The 18,116-nt window shown below is 42.5% G+C and overlaps 4 protein-coding genes across 4 annotated transcripts; 1 reads left to right on the top strand and 3 right to left on the bottom strand.

Moving 5' to 3' along the window:
• Positions 1–75: 75 nt before the first annotated feature.
• Positions 76–6,741, bottom strand: LOC110190229 (uncharacterized). Its single transcript, XM_020960590.2, has 5 exons — positions 5,356–6,741; positions 3,770–4,187; positions 2,971–3,384; positions 1,330–1,507; positions 76–1,262 (listed from the first exon to the last, which is right to left on the bottom strand). The coding sequence occupies exons 1-5, from the start codon at positions 6,299–6,301 to the stop codon at positions 1,107–1,109; spliced, it is 2,112 nt and encodes a 703-aa protein (XP_020816249.2). The 5' UTR covers positions 6,302–6,741; the 3' UTR covers positions 76–1,106.
• A 3,085-nt stretch (positions 6,742–9,826) lies between these two features.
• On the top strand, positions 9,827–11,340 carry LOC110190361 (uncharacterized). The gene is made up of 2 exons (XM_020960770.2): positions 9,827–10,234; positions 10,299–11,340. Exons 1-2 carry the CDS (start codon positions 9,905–9,907, stop codon positions 11,163–11,165), a joined length of 1,197 nt encoding a protein of 398 aa, XP_020816429.2. The 5' UTR covers positions 9,827–9,904; the 3' UTR covers positions 11,166–11,340.
• A 333-nt stretch (positions 11,341–11,673) lies between these two features.
• Positions 11,674–15,771, bottom strand: Ir76b (Ionotropic receptor 76b). Its single transcript, XM_020960502.2, has 5 exons — positions 15,202–15,771; positions 13,446–13,785; positions 13,122–13,315; positions 12,713–13,014; positions 11,674–12,657 (listed from the first exon to the last, which is right to left on the bottom strand). The coding sequence occupies exons 1-5, from the start codon at positions 15,655–15,657 to the stop codon at positions 12,045–12,047; spliced, it is 1,905 nt and encodes a 634-aa protein (XP_020816161.2). The 5' UTR covers positions 15,658–15,771; the 3' UTR covers positions 11,674–12,044.
• An 821-nt stretch (positions 15,772–16,592) lies between these two features.
• Positions 16,593–17,420, bottom strand: LOC110190167 (uncharacterized). The gene is made up of 2 exons (XM_020960503.2): positions 17,239–17,420; positions 16,593–17,011 (listed from the first exon to the last, which is right to left on the bottom strand). Exons 1-2 carry the CDS (start codon positions 17,294–17,296, stop codon positions 16,689–16,691), a joined length of 381 nt encoding a protein of 126 aa, XP_020816162.2. The 5' UTR covers positions 17,297–17,420; the 3' UTR covers positions 16,593–16,688.
• Between the last annotated feature and the right edge of the window lie 696 nt (positions 17,421–18,116).

Consider the following 18,116-nt stretch of genomic DNA (forward strand, 5'->3'; position numbering starts at 1 on the left):
ACTTTCAAACCAGGATAAAAGCCTCCCCTATCGCCCTGTTTGTAAGTAGAAAATAATTATTCATACCAAGCATTCTTTGCCTTTATACATTATTTTTGTTTATTTGCGTTTATATATATTTTATATACAAGTTTACAATGAGAGTTATTGCCTTTTCGCTTTTCTCGATTCGTTAGCTTACAATTCGATTTAATTTCATTACATTCGCCTCTGTATATTGTTGTGTAAACACTATACACTTTATTATATATATAAGAAAACATTAATATTCGTTTTTTTATTGCACTCGGTTTATGTACAGCTCAGGTAAGATTCCAAATTGTCTTTGTGGTGATTTCAAAGAAAAGGGAATTTATAAAATATGCATAGCAAATAATAGTTTTCATATAATGCTTTCCTGAAGTTGTTCGACTCTGGAGTGATATTTTGGTGTTCACTATATCATTCTCATTGTAAATAACTTACTTTTTGATTTGTATGTACATAAATATGTTTTCTAGCTTTTTACAAAAGACATCTGCTAAATTATTATTCATTTCGTTCAACCTTTATCGACTGTAGATTTCATTTGGGGAAGCCTTTTGGTTCGAAATTGTCGCAACGATGAATAAACTAAGGATTCGGTTTCATTAGACGATATGTGTACGAAAAATGACTTCAAGTACTGTAAATATTTCTATGCTCGCATATATATAATGTATATCAGTATTTGTATAGTTAGGTGTATATCTATATAGGTAACACATTGTATATATATGCATAAGTACACGGATACAACTATTTGGTATATATAGGTATTTCTAAATGTTTATTTTTATACTTTGCTTGCTATATGTCTTAGTTAACTAGCTTTAAGGTAACCATTTAGGTTTCTTGTTTGTTAAATAATTGGTTTTCATCTTTGTTTCGGTTTGTTCTAGCGGCCTGCGAAGGGCATCAATGTGAATCCTTAAGAGACGACTTTAAAGCTTAAGATTTGGGTATACGTAAGAGTCCTATTGCGCTTCGATTATGCCATATAAAAAGCCAATAACTGAACAACAGCTGCTAAGAGTTTAACTACAAAAATATTTACACCTTGTCGAAATATCGCGTACGCCTTAAATTCAATTATTTGTCAACTGATATTTGGTGAGATCCACCAGATGCTCGTACAGCATATCCTCCTGCGGTGTCAGTCCGATCATAATCCATCCCGATATGGCGGCAATGCTTCGCGTCACCGACAGGCTACTCCAAACGCTCTGCACACTGTTACTTAGCTAAAGGAATTTGAGATGGAATAAATTAGTCTGTATATATAATGATAAGAGGGAATTCAACGCTCACCATCTCCTGCTGGGTCAACGTAATGTTGGAATTGTTATTGAAAAGGTAAAGCTTCTCGTCGATGGAATCGGAGCAAATTGTTAGGATTATTGTCGCCACATAGATCATGGTTATGATGAGCCACCGGAACGATATCAGTTCGCTGGCATTCGAGAAGCTCCAGCGGCAGATATCCATGCTGAAGGAAGAAAGCAGAAGGTTACTTTTGGATATTGATTTAATCATTTTTAAAAATAAAGCTAAGACAAATTTATGCTAAATAATAACAGCTCGTGGTCTTTTATTTATTGTTCAAAACTAATCTAGATAAATGTATGTAGATGCTTTACATGATTTAAAAAGCAAATTCGTGTTCAAAGATGACCCACACAATATACACAACATGGACTGACATTTAGCAGTATGCATATTAATTGAAAGTAAATCCTGCGACGCACTCCATTTGGCATGGGGCAAAGGTCAGCACACAGACTCCGGTGCCAGGAGCTGCTTAACATTTAGCAAAGCTACACCCGCACATAAATCAGCTGGCACTGGGATAACGAAACGAAATGTCATACACAGTTTCACACTTGTGCCCAGCAGGGGGACAGACGGCGGCTGTGATACCGCTTCCCCACCACCACTGGCACCACCACCACCGGCACCACCAGCAATGCCAGCCTGCTCACACCCATCCGTCCCACAGCCACCCACACACTTATGGCATCGACTGGCGCAGCCTTTAAAGGTCAAGAGTGCAGGCAGAGACGACGACGGCGCCGACGTCGACTTCGAGTGGTTGTGTGTGTGTGTGTGTGTGTGTGTGGGCAGCGACTTTGGCATGCAAAAAGAGCAAAGTTTAAGGGCATTAAAATATTTTGTGGCTGATGAAAGCGACACGCAATGAGAGCCATACAAATTATTTCTATGCGACCGCGAAGCCGAACAAGTTCCATGTTCCTGAATTGAGGTCACAGTTCAATTAGACAGCCCCTCCAGCAGTCCAGAGTCCCCTGTCTAGACTCGAAAGTCCGAAATGAAACGAACAACCAGGAGTCAGGTAGGGCAGGTGGGAAGGTTACCCACATCCGGCTGACTTTCAGCTCAATGAAACTCGCTGCGAGGCCTACACGCCTGAGGTCAATGAGTCCTCGAGGCAAACTCCTTGGCTGTGTAACCGAATGGTTTCTATTTTTAGTAGAATATTTACGAAGGTTGCGGGTATCCCAAATTGACTTTTAATCAAGCCAAAGGACATCGCAAGACTTTGACAGAAATAGAACGGCACAACAAAGAAGGAGCTTAGCTACTTAGATGGGCAAATTTTAAGTACTGAAATTAAGTGAGTGGAGTAGGACTCTTCGGGGTAAAGGCATAAGCCAAAAGGACCTTATTATAATAAGATGAATAGGATCTTTTGCACTCGAATGTATGCTGCCTGTAGTTTATAAAATTATTATTATTATTATTTAATTTCCTTTTTTTTGCCTTAAATCAATACAACAAAATCATCTTAAGGCAAATTGGTGATAGGATTTTCTCGATTTCTCAAGGGTAAATGTCTTTAGTTTTTGCTTTATTAAAAACGATATAAAGAAACAAAAATCAAACTAAGCTAATATATTGAATATCCGTTTCTTTCTAATCTGCTGTACTTACCGATCGAAAACAGAAACCAGGCAGATTATGGCCAAACAGTAGAAGGTATTCAAGTAGATCTCTGCAAATCCCGCATAATCACTTATTAGAGATAAAGCCTCGCTGCCCCCCGTTCCGGATGCTCCAGGTGGAGCTCCACTTGGCTCCGTACCCCGATCGCCGGGACTGAGGCCCAGTGTTGTCATCGTCAGCGATGGTGTCGCCGAAGATGGGGTTGATGTGGTGGATGACATCGTCTCGCCAGCAAGACTCATGCCATTGATGACCTTGGCCCAATCCATGGGATGGCTGCTCAGCACGAAGAGTAGATGGGCCAACGCTAGACCGGCTAGCAGGCCGTGGCATATATTCGAGATGAGCAGCCAGATTCGTTGAACTACACAGGCTAGTTGTATGTTGCTGGTGATGCCATTGCTAAAACGAGATTTGGTTTAAAATTAGATCCACATTAAACAAATTAAATAAATTATTTTTCAGAAATTTAGTATATTTAAGTATGTTTGTTCAGGTTAATCAAATTAATTTTGTTTTAAACGGATCATTTTATGTATCGAGTCTGTATACAGTAAGTGACTATTGCTTTTTACCTACATATATGTTAAATATAATCATTTATATTTTCTTTATCTCCTGTTAAGGGGGTTAGAAACTTGGATTCTTGAATAATTCTGATGATACATGTATGTATGTTTCTATATAAATATACATATATTAAAATATATATTCAATTACGTTATATTCAGTTTTCAACCAATGGTTTGCTAAAATCAAAAGAATGACTTATTTTTCGTGGACTTACCGATTAAAATCGGCATCGAGTAGGCAACGGGTATCCCCATAGCTGCCCCGCCCGCTTCCCGAGCCGCCGGCAGTTCCGCCACCAACATGGCTGCCGCTGGAGCGGAAGAGGCGACCAGCGCCTCCCAGCTCGGCGGCAGAGATGCCATCGATACGACCTATTCCACCGCCTGCCGCCGCCCCGCCTGCGGAGCCACGGGTTGCGGCCCCCAGGAAGGAGCGCTTGTAGTAGCTATGCTCCACCGGTCGATAGCCGGATGACGTCTGCAGGAACATCTTGTCGATGTGCGCGGGCGCATCGTCCGTGGGCGAGACCACCGGCGTGAATGGGTTGTAGATCTCCTCCCCATCGGCGGGGGCTATGTCGTCGGCCAGTTCCTTAAGAATAGAGGAGATGCCGCCAGCCGAATACAGTTTGCCTGAGGGAGAAAGCAAATACGAAAGACATTATATAGCTGCACCGAAAGAAATTAAGACACGAGATAAATACCTAAAGAATTTGAAGTGATAGCGATTGAAGGAATTTCAGTTGTTAATATTTAAAAGAAATTTCCAGACTAGTTACAAAATCTTTTAAAAATATTTTAAATATTTCTTTGAAGCAAAAGAGGAACTGAATGAACTATAAAAATAATATTATATATTGAGTACAGTACGGAATAGTAAAGCATAATAATATAAAATATAATCAAGAAAAATTCTATCATACTTTAATATGTATGTATATAGAGAAAAATACAACTAATTCTTGTAAAAACTTATGGTGAATCTAATTTTTAAGCTGGCAAAATGCTTTATATTATAGCAAAACCCAACCACATTTAAAAAACTCTTTAATATCCTCTAATTCTCATGTATTAATTCTAAGATTGAACAATCTTATCAGAAGAGTTTCTGTATTGAGGGTTGTAAAATAATGACTTTTTGAATAATAGTAAAAGTCTGAATACAATACAAGTCCATAAATCGTAAGACAATATCTAATGTCCTTTGTGCGAGTCCTTTATATGGGAGAGTGCGCAGAATCGAGAATAGCGTGAGTGGGTGACCAGGTGGGCAGAGCGAGCTTTCGGCCCAGCTGGCTTTACTCAATGGGAACTAGGAACAGGGAACTGGGAATCGAGGAGGATACACGGAAAATTATTCTTTAGTCTGGACTTTTAGTCGATCTGTTCACATAATTAATGTCTACATAGAACTGTGTATTTATTTAAATTAAATTATTCAAATTCAATTAGTTATTACTGAATTTTATATTATAAAACACGAAATGTATGTTACTCAAATACTTTAGCATTTCTTATTTATTTCTAATAAACTTAATAACAATAAATATAAAAAAGTGATGATAACTTTCATTTTTATTTTATTTCATTTTCTTTTTGGAGTATAAATTGCTGTATCACATTAGAATCACATTTCGAAGAATTCAATTAGTCGAAATTGAGCTTGTAGCACCTCAACTCACATTTAACTTTAATAAATACAATATGCTTGAATTTCAATAGCATCTTGTATTTAATTAGTTTATCCACTTAGTGAAATAATAAAACTGCTCTTGAAGCATACTTTTCAGAGTTCACTTACTGATTAGTTGGCCCCGCTTGTCCCGCTGCGATTTGGTCTTTCTATGGACGCGCCTCTCCTCGTAGCTTTGGTCAATCTCCAGCTCGCCGGATAGCGAAGCGTCGTGCATGTCGGAGCACTGCTTGAGGTACCGCATCAGGGTCTCGTTCGCCTGCCGCACCTCCATCTCGCCGGCGGCTATCAGCTTTCGCTCCCGTCGCCTCCTGGACTCGGACTTGCTACGCTTTCGGCGCGGACTCTTGTCGAAGCTGCTCCGCGAGCGCAAGGATCGCTGGGCGGGACTGGCCTGCGGATCCGACAGCGACTGCTGTTTCCGAGAGGCACCAGTTCCGTTTCCGGTGCCATTGGAGGGCGTGGGCGAGCTCTGCTTGAGCTCCCGATCTATGTAGCCGAGAATGCCGCGGTGAAAGGAAGCGTCCGGCTCCAGGGCCGGCGCCTGCGGGGAATGGGTGCGCCGGGAACGATGGTGGTGGTGATGGGTGGCCGGTAGCTGCTGCAGTGTCTCTCTCAGACTCATGGCGTCGCCGGAGGAGTTGCGGCTACCGTCGCTCTGCTTAGGCGGCTGCGGCGGCGGCGATTCGCGGGCACCCAGCGAGGCGCTCTCCTGGGCACCGTCCTCCTGCGTGGGCGGGGCATGGCCATTAACCAGGACCACCGTCTGCTGAGATGTCTGGCTGGGGGAACCCACCAGCTCGATGCTGTCCGCCGAGCTCTGGGCACTGATGCGACCGGCGCTGCTGGGCGTTCCTCCTCCGGTGCCCAAGTCCGCCACCGACTCGTTGAGGGCCGTGGCACAGTCCAGGGCCTCCTCGCGCTCCTCCCGCTCCGGAGTGGTGGTATTGCCAGCGGGTGGCGCCCCTGTTGCAGCCGCCTCACGTTCCAGGCGCCTCTGACGCGCCTCCGTCCGTCGCTGCCGCTGATGCTGGCGATGTACCTTCGCCTCCATGGGTCACTCCGCACTGCGTACGCTCCTTAGGCCAGCTGCATAACAGGTGGAAAACCCCTGGAACTTTGTGCTGCTGCAGCTTTTGACCCAAATAACGGTGCACTGGCAGCTACACCCACACCCAGACAGCCACACTCACACACACAAGCACGCACACACGCTCGCGAGCACTAGCACTACAACAACAGCGAATGCAACTCAGCTGCGAGCTGGTGGCATTTCCTCAAGGCTCTCGGCTCAATTTTCTATTCGATTCGATCCCAGCAACGCGCACAAATTGCAACCGAAATATCCAGAAGTCAATAGTTATTTGATGGCCAAGCGTGTTATTCCTACTCGACGCTATCCATGGCGTTTTGGGATATTTTTTAATATTTTCCACTGCGAACGGAACCGGAAACACTAGCAGCGCGCGTCAGAATTTGTCCTGCAATAACAACGATTTGAGCGCTGCCTCGGACTTAAATAGACGTCGCTCTCGCAGTCCTCGCTCTCGGGAGCTTTCTTTTGCGTCAACGTCGACGTACGCGTCACTGCCGCTGTTAAACACGAAGAGAACCAGTTAAATCGCTTTAGTCCAGTGTATCGACTATACGATACTCTGGCATTGTAACTTTACATATCTGGGTTTAAATTCTGATAATTTAAATTAAATAAAACTTAGGTGGCATGGAGATTCCTTAAGAAATTATAAGATGTCAAGTTTTATGCAGATTCCAAAATCAAGATGCGATTGCATGAACACCTTATACCATCTTATATTTCTAGCACTGGGTATGATTACAGAACTGCAAAGCTGTAAGCCAGGGATACTTTGCGCTTAACGAATACTTTACAAAGGTTTGTGCCTGCGGTTAATTCTTTCAGACGTGATTTGTCTACACATTGCAATTCTTTAAATTTTTTTAACTTTTTATACCAGTTTAAAAAGTTAAAAAAACTGTAACTGTAACTCTTAGGATTTCTAAAAATTCCTTACAGCAAGAAACCCCCGTATTATCCTAACACTCCTACTAACACTCTCACTACACTAACACTCTTAACAGATTTGAGAGAGAGACAGAAAGATTCAGAAAAAGAGAGATAGAGATAAAGGCAGAGAAAAAAGTCACTAGTCTCTAATTGTAAGGCAATAGCAGAGAGAGAGGGAGAAACAAAGAGTCAGGTGAGACAGAATAAGAAAAAAACAGGAAAAGAGATATAGATAAATTAATGCTTAGAGAAAGAAAGAGAAAATTGATGGTCGATAATAAAGTATTAAGAACACCTTACACTACAAAAGGTAAAAAAACCGAATGAGGGAGAAAAAATGGAAGCCATCTTTAGGAAACCAACGCCACGAGAAGACATTTAAAAATATACATAGACTTTTATTTGAAATTTTTTTAAAACAAGCAAAATAAAATAGTTTACCGGAAGATCTTTCTAAGTCATAAAACTGGGACTTATTTTAGTAATTAAGAACGACTTTGTAACTGCAACTTTGTTGACATGATGTAGACTTTTGGCCTAAGCTCAGACTCAAACCACTGTTAAGGCTTTAAAGAACGCTGACGCCGGCAGCGACTGCTACGCCGACGACGTCGCGAAAGGAGAAAGTTTGAGAGCGCAGAAGAGAGGCGAGAGTTGGAAGGTAGCTCGGCTGGCTTGTAACGTAGTAACGGGCCGAAAAGAGAGAGCGTCAGCTTTTCTGACAATGACGTCAACAGTGCGTGTTCGTGCACCTACACACCGCTGGTGTATGTGTGTGTGTGGTGTGCTCGTGTAGGGGTTTGCGAGTGTGTGTTTGTGTTTGTTGGCATTATTGACAAATTCTATTTTTAGGCATCTATAAAAATGTGCGAGCTGAAGATGGAATTTTATTCGCAACACCTGAACCCAAACTCGAAAAGCAGCTGCGACTACACTGCGAGAAAAGGTCGTGTGACTTGAGATGTAAAACTAGATAAAATTGAATGCTTCAACATGGCTAATGGGGTTACGTTTCGGATGCTTGCTTTCATTTTATAAATATTTTTCTCTGGCAGTTTAAGACTGCATTGAAATGCATTTTATTTTGTTTGCATTGTTTCTGGTCCTACTTTTTCGCAGCTGTCATGCAATTTAGGCAAAAACCAATTTCGCCCACTCATTTGTCCTTTTCCTCACTCCTTTCTTCATCCTGTCTCCACCTCTGCCACTTCCTCATCCTCTCCCATTCTGCCGCGCTCTCGCCTGTGTAATCGATAAATGCGTGGTAATGTCAGCCTCACTGCGCAGCTTTCACCTCTGATGACGTCAATGGAAAAAGCTCTAGCCGAAAACCAAAACAACAACAGTGCCTCCCCCAGGAGCCACACCCTCCCCCTTCCGGAATATATACAAAAGCCGGCAAAAAGCTTGTTAGGCGTCAGGCAAATTTGATTATAGTAACGCAAGAGAAAGAGAAAGAAAGGCAGAAAGAGAAAGGTGCCGCGAGAAAGAGAGAAAGCTGAAAAGGAATTCAAGCTAATGGCCCTTGAAATGGCAAAAGGCAATGATACGGTGTCGGATTCAGAAAATAAAGATGTTCTACGTCACAATTTATTCGTAATTACCATAAATACTCCATAAATTACTTTATAGATAAATAATCGATATTTTCTGGTAAAATGTTGTGAATAGAAAAAAAGTATTAAGATGGAAATGCCCATGCTCCAAATTTTAAATTATATTATTATTTGCTGCATCCTTCAAAGGGGCTCAGAAGAGTTATTCCCTTTATTCCGCTCCTGACTTTAGTGGCTCTCGCTGCTCTCCCACTACAAACAAAACATCCCAACAGAGGCAAGGAGATTCCGAGAGAGAGCTGCTCAGCTAACGTCACGACCATGACGTCACACTGACGTCAGTGGGCTTATTGCCAAAAATTTTACGGAGTAATGAAGGCGTCCAACGGAATTCTGCAACCAAAGGGCAGATCGATATAAGACATATGTAAGTAAGGCTACAAGATTTTTACTATACGTTTAAAACGAACGATATGTCGTTTAAGTTTATTCGCTCATAATCTTACGGATTCCAATTGAAAAACTTAAGCTAACGATGTATATATTAAATAACAACTTACTTTAATGAAAATAATAAAAACATATCTTAAAAAATATTATTTACCTTCGTTTGTTGCTTTTAAAAACTTGTACCCACCTTTGGCGAAAATTGTTGCCTACTTCTAAGGGCAGGCAGCCCTGGGGGGGAAATTGTGTAGATTTGTGGAGATATTGTAAGTATATTTCGGCATATTGCGACATTTCGCAAATGTCAACATCTTAAATATTACCCTAGGATCTGAAATAATTTCAAATAACCCAGTCCTTCGCCATATATGTACATATATAGTCTTCAAATGTATATAATAAAGATCAAAATGACAAAACTACAACTAATCATTTTGTTCATTGTAACCCTGGAATACCTTGCATTAAGATAACTTATTTAATAAGCAAGCAAAATAATAAGAATGGGACTCACTTACCATCCCTGAGCGTTGCCCATGGAAACCATTTCGCTGTTTTGTCGATGAATCCAGTCAAAATACAGGCTTGCGGAGTAAAGGACATCTAAAAATCCTTAGTAAATCCGAGTATGCCCTTGCTAGAGGCGCCTGCCGAGTACTTGGAGCCCTCACCGGATCACTCCCTGCAGGCGGAGCTGCCGGTGCTACTGGCACCCCCGGGTCCGGCAGCCTTGGCACAGATCCGAATGCCACCGCCAGAGGTGAGGCTCAATCAACAGAATCCCGGCCAGCAGCAGCAGCAACGGCCTCAGATAAATCGCCGGCAGCTGGCTCGCCGAAACTCCTTCGACCGGGATGTGGCTATTACCGAGGAGACGCAACACTTTCCGGCCTTTGTGCATCTGCTGCCAGTGGTGTTGCCCCAGCAGGCGCCAGAACCGACCTTGGATGAGCTATTGGTAGGCGTAACTCAATGGCTTCTAGTTGAAAAAATATAAATACAAAGATGGGATTAACTTTCAGCGCAGGGTAACACAGCGCACGGACCTGGAGGCGGTGGAATCCGTACGCCTGCGTGTGATCTCCTACACGATTAGTCTGTCCCGGCTGTCGCTCTTCCTGCCGCGCCTCCAGACGCTCGACCTGAGCGGCAGCGTGCTAAGTTCGCTGCGCGACTTGGGCTACGGACTGGTCCAGCTGACCCAGCTGGACATCAGCAACTGTGGCCTGAACAGCTTCGATGGCACCAGCGGCCTTCCCGGAATCCGGGTGCTCATCGCCGACGGCAACATGATCCAGCGCGTGGACCCGCTGGCCGAGCTCGTACACCTCAGGGTGCTGAGGGCACGAGGCAACCGGATCAGTGAGCTGGGACTGCTCTCCTTCCTGGGCATGTGTCCACAGCTGCAGGAGGTAGAGCTGCAGGGCAATCCCGTCTGCCGGCTGCCCCTCTACCGCTCACTCCTCGCACGCAGTGTTCCCACGCTTCTTCTGCTGGACGGACAGGCACTGAACGCGCCGCCGCAAGAGATCGAAGAAATTCCGTCTCCGGCCTCCAGTGAGTCGGATTCGCCGCTTCAAAGACCGGCCACAGCCCCAGTGGTCACTCCCGCTCAAATCTCCTTGAATGTCGGCATCCGACGACAGCTGTCGGCCAACTCCACCTTCACTCCGGTGGCTGGATCGGTTCTGGGCCTGGTGCGGCAGCGGCGGCGGCGGAGTGGCCATGCCTGGGTCAGTTCATCCTCCTCGTCTGCATCCAGTGGACCGTCATCCGCCTCCTCGGAGAGATCCACCCGTGCGCCATCGGTGAGCTCCTGCTCATCCAACAGCAGCCTGGACATGCAGTCATCGACCTACACCTTTAGCCCGCACTCGACGCTGGACTAGGCCGGAATACGAATTGTTGAACTAAATTTTCGGGTTATTTTTTGCCAACTTCAAGTTTCGCGAAAATCAAAAGCTTTTATAAAAAGCTTTTTATAAAGTAACTGAATACGGACAAATGACACTTTTAAATTATGAAATAGAGCTTAAAAATGATATGTGTATAATTAGAACAAAATGTTTTTCTTTTGATTCCAAGAAGGAACAGTCCTTATAAAGGCATTTCTACGCTTAGAAAAACAAATGTTGAGGGGATAACTGTTTAATCCTGAAAAGTGGGATTGTCCCTGTAAAATTCCAGGAGACCACTGGATTTGATTTAGGGATGTACCTCATACTCATTCAGTTTCCTGTCTGGTCTGCACTTTTCCCTTCAAGAGACCGGCCGAATGTCCTTAATGAAACCTAAGATTGTATGCTTTAAATCTGTCAAATTGCAACTATGTATATCAATATCTAACATATATAAATACCTGAAATATTGTAGGCCATATTTTTAGAACAATTGTACTTTTTAAAGTTTAACGTGACTTTAAACCCATAAAATGGATTTAACTTCAAGACAAGTGCACTTTATTTAGATAACTTTGTATAGAAATGCCATACGGAATGTCTACGTCTCAGGTGCGGTGCTTACTTGTGTTACAGATTCAGGGTTTTTATAGTAACCTAGTATCTGCAAATTCGTATTTCTTATAAATATACTCAAGTAGGTAAGTAATTTCACAACATTCATACCCTTCTTAAGTATAAAATCCGTTTAAAGCCGTTTGTATAATATAAATTTTAAGATCTTACAGGTTTCCTTTAAAACCCCTCTGCAATATTAAACAAATTTGTTGCATTGTTGGTTCTTCCTCATTACTCCCTGTAAGGTAGTTCCTACTCCGTGTAAGTGTACTGAAAGAGCGCCGCCGAGGGGGATCGCACCGGTACCAACTGACTCTGGCCGTTTGGACTCCGGAATACCATGTAGTCGCGCCCGTTGATCAGTCGCCTGACGCCACCCTCAGAGTCGTTGCCAAGAAGGACGCCATTCCCGATCCCGTTGCCATTCCCTAGGGGTCGCCGCCAACGGTTCAACGCTTCCCCGTGGACAGCGCCATTGAAGATGCTCTGGTACGGTGGCGGTGGGGTGACATTCTGACCATGGGTGGGTGCACCAAGGAGCCGCTTGTGACCGCTGTCCAACCGGTGCCAGCCCCGAAGCCAGCGGGAGGGGGCCACTGACTGACCGTTGGGCGAGCGGCCGATCCCGTGACGCGCCCACTTATTCGCCTCCTGGCGGCTGTTGATGTAGCGGAACACCAGCTCCGTGCTGAAGACGGCCAGCGCGGTGGCGAATCCGGCCAACATGATGTAGTAGGTCATCATCAGGTCGCCGTTCCTCAGCTGTCGTTCGGTGCCGCCGAGGTCCTGTGGACAGATCTCAGCACTTGGCAGGTCTCTAGACGAGAGATGCTTCACAATGCCCGACTCCACCAGGTTGAGTAGCCTGCAAAAGGTAAAGTCACATCATTTTGGGCGGAAATCAATGCAGACTCACTTACTCCGGGTCAAAGAGCTGGCTCAGGTTGGAGCCAATGGGATAGGCGAAAGTGCGTTTCTTTTTGAGGAACGGCTCCTTGGCCATGGCAAATGGACAGTGGATCTTCTCGTCGCTGAAGCTTATAGTCTTCCGGTACAGATAGTCCTGGTACAGCATTATGTTGATCGCCGGCCGATCCCGCACAAATACATAACCATTTCGTTCCACATAGTTCTGCAGGTTGTATGTGTCATTGGGCTCGTCCGAGAATACGGCATAGTTGTTTTGAATCATCCGATTCAGCATGGATAGAGACTCGTTAGTCTGAAATGACAAACGAGATCAGACACCATATAGTATATGTATTTATATAATTTCCTTTATTAATTTTTAGGGTGATAATTAGTTGACACTCTATCGATCGCACTCACCGCTCGAATGGCGTACTCCACACCACCGCCTCGCATGGAGACAAAGTGCTTGTTCTTGGTCAGGATGTCGTTGACCGTGTTGTAGGGCAACGTGAATCTCGAGAGGGTGAGAAAGGCGGTCAGGTTGGCCGTGTAGAAGGACGTCAGTATCGTGATGAAAATCCACCAAGTGGCAAAAAGCAGCCGGGTCGAGTCTGTGTAATGGTTTTTAATGAGTTTAATGAAACGACAAACGCATGCAAGGGCGACAATCCCAGTGTCCATTAGCATTCGCCGATTCGTATCTGAATCGGCCGATTGCACTTTAACCTAATTGCAGCTCACCGGCGATGGGGGACAGGGTGCTGCCCTGCTTCATCAGCGCCCCGTAAACGAACCAAGCACAGTGGCCCAGGGAGTACGGTAGCTGCTCACGGTCGCCGGTTAGGCGGTTCCGCAGGATGATCAGCACGTAGATGATGGGCCCAACGGCCAGGAGCGAGACGAGGATCAATATCCAGACCCAGAACTCGAACGGCGCCAGCAGACCTGATCCGCTGGCCGATTCTCGCGGCCGCTGCATCACCATTATCCACTCGCCCTCGTCCAGCGTCGTGGTTGAGTAGTAAACAAAGCTCCTTTGGTCGGAAAGTGACGGTATGAAAGCTGCAGCCAGATCCACGACCTAAGAAGGAATTAGCTTATCAATATCCAAAACGAAACATATGCTTATCATCAGATCATAAGAACAAGAGAGCTACAGTTGAGGTTGTGAAATACCTGATGCCCAAAGCCTTTTGTATTAAATAAGTTAGCAATTTTCTTTTCTGACCAATATTATTAATCTTAATTATAGTAACTATGATTTTTATACCCTCTGAGGGGATATACTATAATACTATTATATTAAAAATAACGAAGAAAAACTTTAATTTTAAATTGCCACAGGTCGAAGACAGATCTAACTTGATGTGTCTCTCATCCGATTCTACTCAGGTTTTCAGATTACATTCACAAAGTTTACATATAAGTTTCCATAGCCCTTGTTAAAGGGGTGATATGGAACATGGCCAAATTTTTAAACAAACTTTAATAATAATTTTATTATCAAGTTTAGTAGTTCTAGTTTTTACAGTCTCTGTTTTATATACAGACAGACTCAGAAGGTGATGCTGATTCTAAACTATTTGAAATGTATCTAAGTAGAGAAACAGTATATAATATTACACTGAAAATCATGCCATGCATATTGTAAAAATGTGATGCTGATCAATAATAAATATGCTTATTGGGGTCTGAGAAGCCTACTTCTTTCTCCTAAATACTCTCTCGGTTGTCACAAAATACCCGATATTTGTATAGGTAATGGTTGTAATAAATAAAAAAAAATATTATTATCAGAAGACAATGTGTTAAAATATGAACTTGAAAGTAAAATTTAAGTCTGTGTACATTTCAGCCAAATATATTTATCCATATAATATGTAAGTTATTAATATTACATTTATATATAAGCACCTACAGTAAGATGTTTAACAACAATGTATTATAAGTTGCATATATTTAATGAAATTTAATGGCCCATGGTACCAGTTATTGCATAATCATTACCTCGTTCATAAAAATATTACTCTATCGTTCACTATCGGTTTATCACTTAATTATTAATATTTGTGGCTATCGTAAGTAAGTCTTTTAAAAAACAGCATTTTCATAGAAAGCTGAAGTTTGTCTAGATATACATATATGTATTAAAAAAATATATATTTTAGGAAATTGTAAAAACCAAGGTCTTCATCAAAAGAGTTAATAGTTTGCCATATATAATGGGAAGGTACCTACATATATAGATAATGCCTTTCTGTACAATATGTTATAATAAATATTTTGATATTTAAGTCGGACAATGATTATATATTTTTTAACATGTACTTCCAGCAGTACTATTTGTATTCCAAAAAAAACAAAATTGATGTATTTCTTTGAGCTTCACCTAGCAGAGTACCTACTTGTGTTTCTCTTGTAGTAAAGTTTATATATTTGCAAAATGACTAAAAGTTGTATGTTATAGTTTATAATCACAACCCCGCCGTCTACTTACACTGCTGTTGACCATCTCGATAAGGCTGCGATCATAGTCGGTGGGTGAGCCAATGATGTTATCCTGGGGAACAAACACCTCGTACGTGAAGTTGAACTTCTTTTTGAGAAAATCAATGATCTGAAAGGACACTCCGTGGCCGATGCGGGTACCGTTCTCCAGCAGCTCCGTATAGCTGAGCGGATAATCCTCGAGCGTGGCGATCCGCAGATGCTTGCCCCCAATCCACTCGCGCATCTCGCGCAGCTTCAGTTTCTTTGCAATAATGGTCTCCAGGGTCTCCGCGGGGGCATCCCCGTTCAGGCCGGCGTCCGAGGCATCCATATCAATGGGCAGTTCGGTGGACAGGACGTTGTCATCTCCCAGCTGGATCAGGTTCGGTGGCAGGGACTCGTTCAGCGGCGGACAGGTGGCGCAGAGGGCGGCAGCCACCAGCAGCTCAATGCCAGCCACCATCCTGCAGATCTTCCTAATTGAGACTTGTTTCTAGATGTAAATCCGCTTTTTGCGCTTCCTGGGCATGCTGTTCTCGGGTACAGTTGCGTTCCAACCAACGCCGCGGGGCTCACTGAAACGGAAAGTGGAAACTTTGGATTACAGTTGCTCCTTTGGCCCGGCCAAGGGACTTCGGATTGGTATGTAAATATAGACCATGCATGCTCGGCCACCCAGCAAATACAATTAACAATAATGACAAGTGCAAACATGACAGTGGGCCAGTCGGCAGGTGCCTTTGGGTGGACATAACACCTACCCTTCAGCCTCTACGGCGGCGGGTGGCATGCAGATTGGTGACTCTGATTAGGCGCCATTCCACCAACCACGGGGACAGGTTGTGAGCATTCCCAGGCGAACTATGGCTAATAAGTCGGACAATAGCTTGAAAAAAGACTACGTGGAATTGTAAGTAGTTCAAGTCCAGTCCAAAGTGGGCTATATCTTACATACTCATTGGATAACCAATTTCGCCGGTCAAGGACATGGAAGCTTCTCGAGATACGGGAGTTCATCAAGGGGAAAGGAGCCAATCGAGTGCTTCGAATTGATTTTCTTATTTCAATGGCAAACAAATTACTGAATTTCTTGATTATTGTTTTGGGTTTTAGCTAGGTAATGTCTAGTAACTACAATAATTGCTTTCATATATCTTTAATGGCTTTTAACGGCCGGAAACAGGAGAATATTATATAATTTTGGATACTTTACCATTGCCTTCATGGTTTTTTATTTAAAAGGTAAGACATTTTTAAAGTATTATATTTATGTTCACCTTTATGCTAACCTTAAAATACAACGATTCAAGATACATATACATATGTTATATTTCACTTAATGAATGAATTTTTTTCAAAAGGATGAAAGAATCTCTGCCCCAAAATACCCTGACATTATTCTTTGTTACACATTTTTTAATAACTTTTTTTTATTTTTCACATTTCTTTTGTCTATATATACAGTATCTACAGTTGTGCTGGCTCAGCTCCCGGCTAGGATCGACCGAATCGTCCATTTGAATCCAATATTTCACTACTCGTCAATCCGCTTTGGCTGCACTTACAGTCCTCGCCATCGGCACGTCCTTTTCCGGAGGTCAGGATGCGCATACCCTCGGCGAATTTGGGAAATCCTGACATGGTCTCCTTAATGGTGGTCATCATAACGGGAAGGTACATGAAGAAGTCCTTGAAGTGGCCCACAACCGTGTGATAGTCCACGGGCCTTCCTCCACTCGCGTTGTAGTTGTTTCCATCGATATCTATATCATTGCCAGAACCAGAGCCAAAAGGTAGGGCAGCACAGCACTGTAAAGCTATAAAAAATCCATTTATTATATAGAAATTAGTTAATAACTTTTTTAGAACACTTCTATGAAAGACTGCAGTATAAGCTAATTAATTTATATTTCATTTAAAAGCTTGAAAGAAACAACATTCTTACATCTGTTTGAAGCAAAGTTGATGTATTTTTATATAAATACTGTTAAATTTAAAAGTTAAGATTATATAGATTTTTGCTTAAAATTTAAATAAACCTTACCCAATATGAAAACTATTGCCACTGCTGTGAGCTGGAATCGTTGTCTGTCGTCTCTCATGGCTTTAAATTTCCGCAAATGCGCAGCTCGAGGCAAAGTGCATTGCAATTTATATTTTTTCGGTTGCGAAGTAAGCACAAAATTTCAAGAACTCTTTGTCAACGGTTTTCTTGGTTTATCTGTTTTGGTCATTCGCTTCATTAACGAAACACCTGAAACCATTTTTCATACCCAAGCTATGCTAAAGGTCTTAGGAAATTAACACCAAACTTTAAAAAATAAAATAAAAAAGTTTTAAGTTTTTATTAAATAAAATTTTACATATTAAAGTTTTTGTTATACTTATTTCTTGGAAAAATGTTTCAAATATATATTTTTAATTTAAAAAATAATTTAATAACGCTTAATATTAAGCGCTTGTCTTGTAGTTTATTAAATAGAATAAAATGTGGTAAGTCCCCCAAAAATATATTCAATAATTCAATACCATTCACTAGAAAATCGTATGCGATACATATCGTACTTTGCCTTAGTTCATCATTTTCCCCAAAGGTGGCGCCGTGTTATGGCGGCAAGCAAACGAGTTTTTGAATTTATGGTCTTTACAAAGTTGCAGAGGCAGCCACGTAATTAGCATCTTAATAAGCTGTCTCAGAGGCAATCAAATGAGACTTTATTGATAAATACTTGATTGTTGGACAAGTGTCCGGGTTCCATCGCGTATACTACATACCCGTTAGAACTGAGCTCGCTCACTCATTAATATGGCCGACCAGGCCTCGCATTTAATTGTTGTCATTGAAATAAGATCTCTACGAGATCGGACGCTCTATAATTGAATGTTTATTAGACGGACATGCGTTGAAACATTTTCATTTGA

This window comes from Drosophila serrata, unplaced genomic scaffold (assembly GCF_035046125.1).
Source record: "Drosophila serrata isolate PLE 108 unplaced genomic scaffold, ASM3504612v1 contig_272, whole genome shotgun sequence".
NCBI lineage: Eukaryota > Metazoa > Arthropoda > Insecta > Diptera > Drosophilidae > Drosophila > Drosophila serrata.

Coding starts and splice junctions, on each gene's coding strand:
- LOC110190361 (XM_020960770.2), top strand. CDS start 9,905: ATGCCCTTGCTAGAGGCGCCTGCCGAGTACTTGGAGCCCTCACCGGAT. Junction 10,235..10,298: donor CGACCTTGGATGAGCTATTG/GTAGGCGTAACT, acceptor ATTAACTTTCAG/CGCAGGGTAACACAGCGCAC.
- Ir76b (XM_020960502.2), bottom strand. CDS start 15,657: ATGGTGGCTGGCATTGAGCTGCTGGTGGCTGCCGCCCTCTGCGCCACC. Junction 13,015..13,121: donor TGGAGTACGCCATTCGAGCG/GTGAGTGCGATC, acceptor TTGTCATTTCAG/ACTAACGAGTCTCTATCCAT. Junction 12,658..12,712: donor AGCCAGCTCTTTGACCCGGA/GTAAGTGAGTCT, acceptor TACCTTTTGCAG/GCTACTCAACCTGGTGGAGT.
- LOC110190229 (XM_020960590.2), bottom strand. CDS start 6,301: ATGGAGGCGAAGGTACATCGCCAGCATCAGCGGCAGCGACGGACGGAG. Junction 3,385..3,769: donor CTCGATGCCGATTTTAATCG/GTAAGTCCACGA, acceptor ATCTCGTTTTAG/CAATGGCATCACCAGCAACA. Junction 1,508..2,970: donor CTGGTTTCTGTTTTCGATCG/GTAAGTACAGCA, acceptor TTCTTCCTTCAG/CATGGATATCTGCCGCTGGA.
- LOC110190167 (XM_020960503.2), bottom strand. CDS start 17,296: ATGAGAGACGACAGACAACGATTCCAGCTCACAGCAGTGGCAATAGTT. Junction 17,012..17,238: donor GGCAATAGTTTTCATATTGG/GTAAGGTTTATT, acceptor GATTTTTTATAG/CTTTACAGTGCTGTGCTGCC.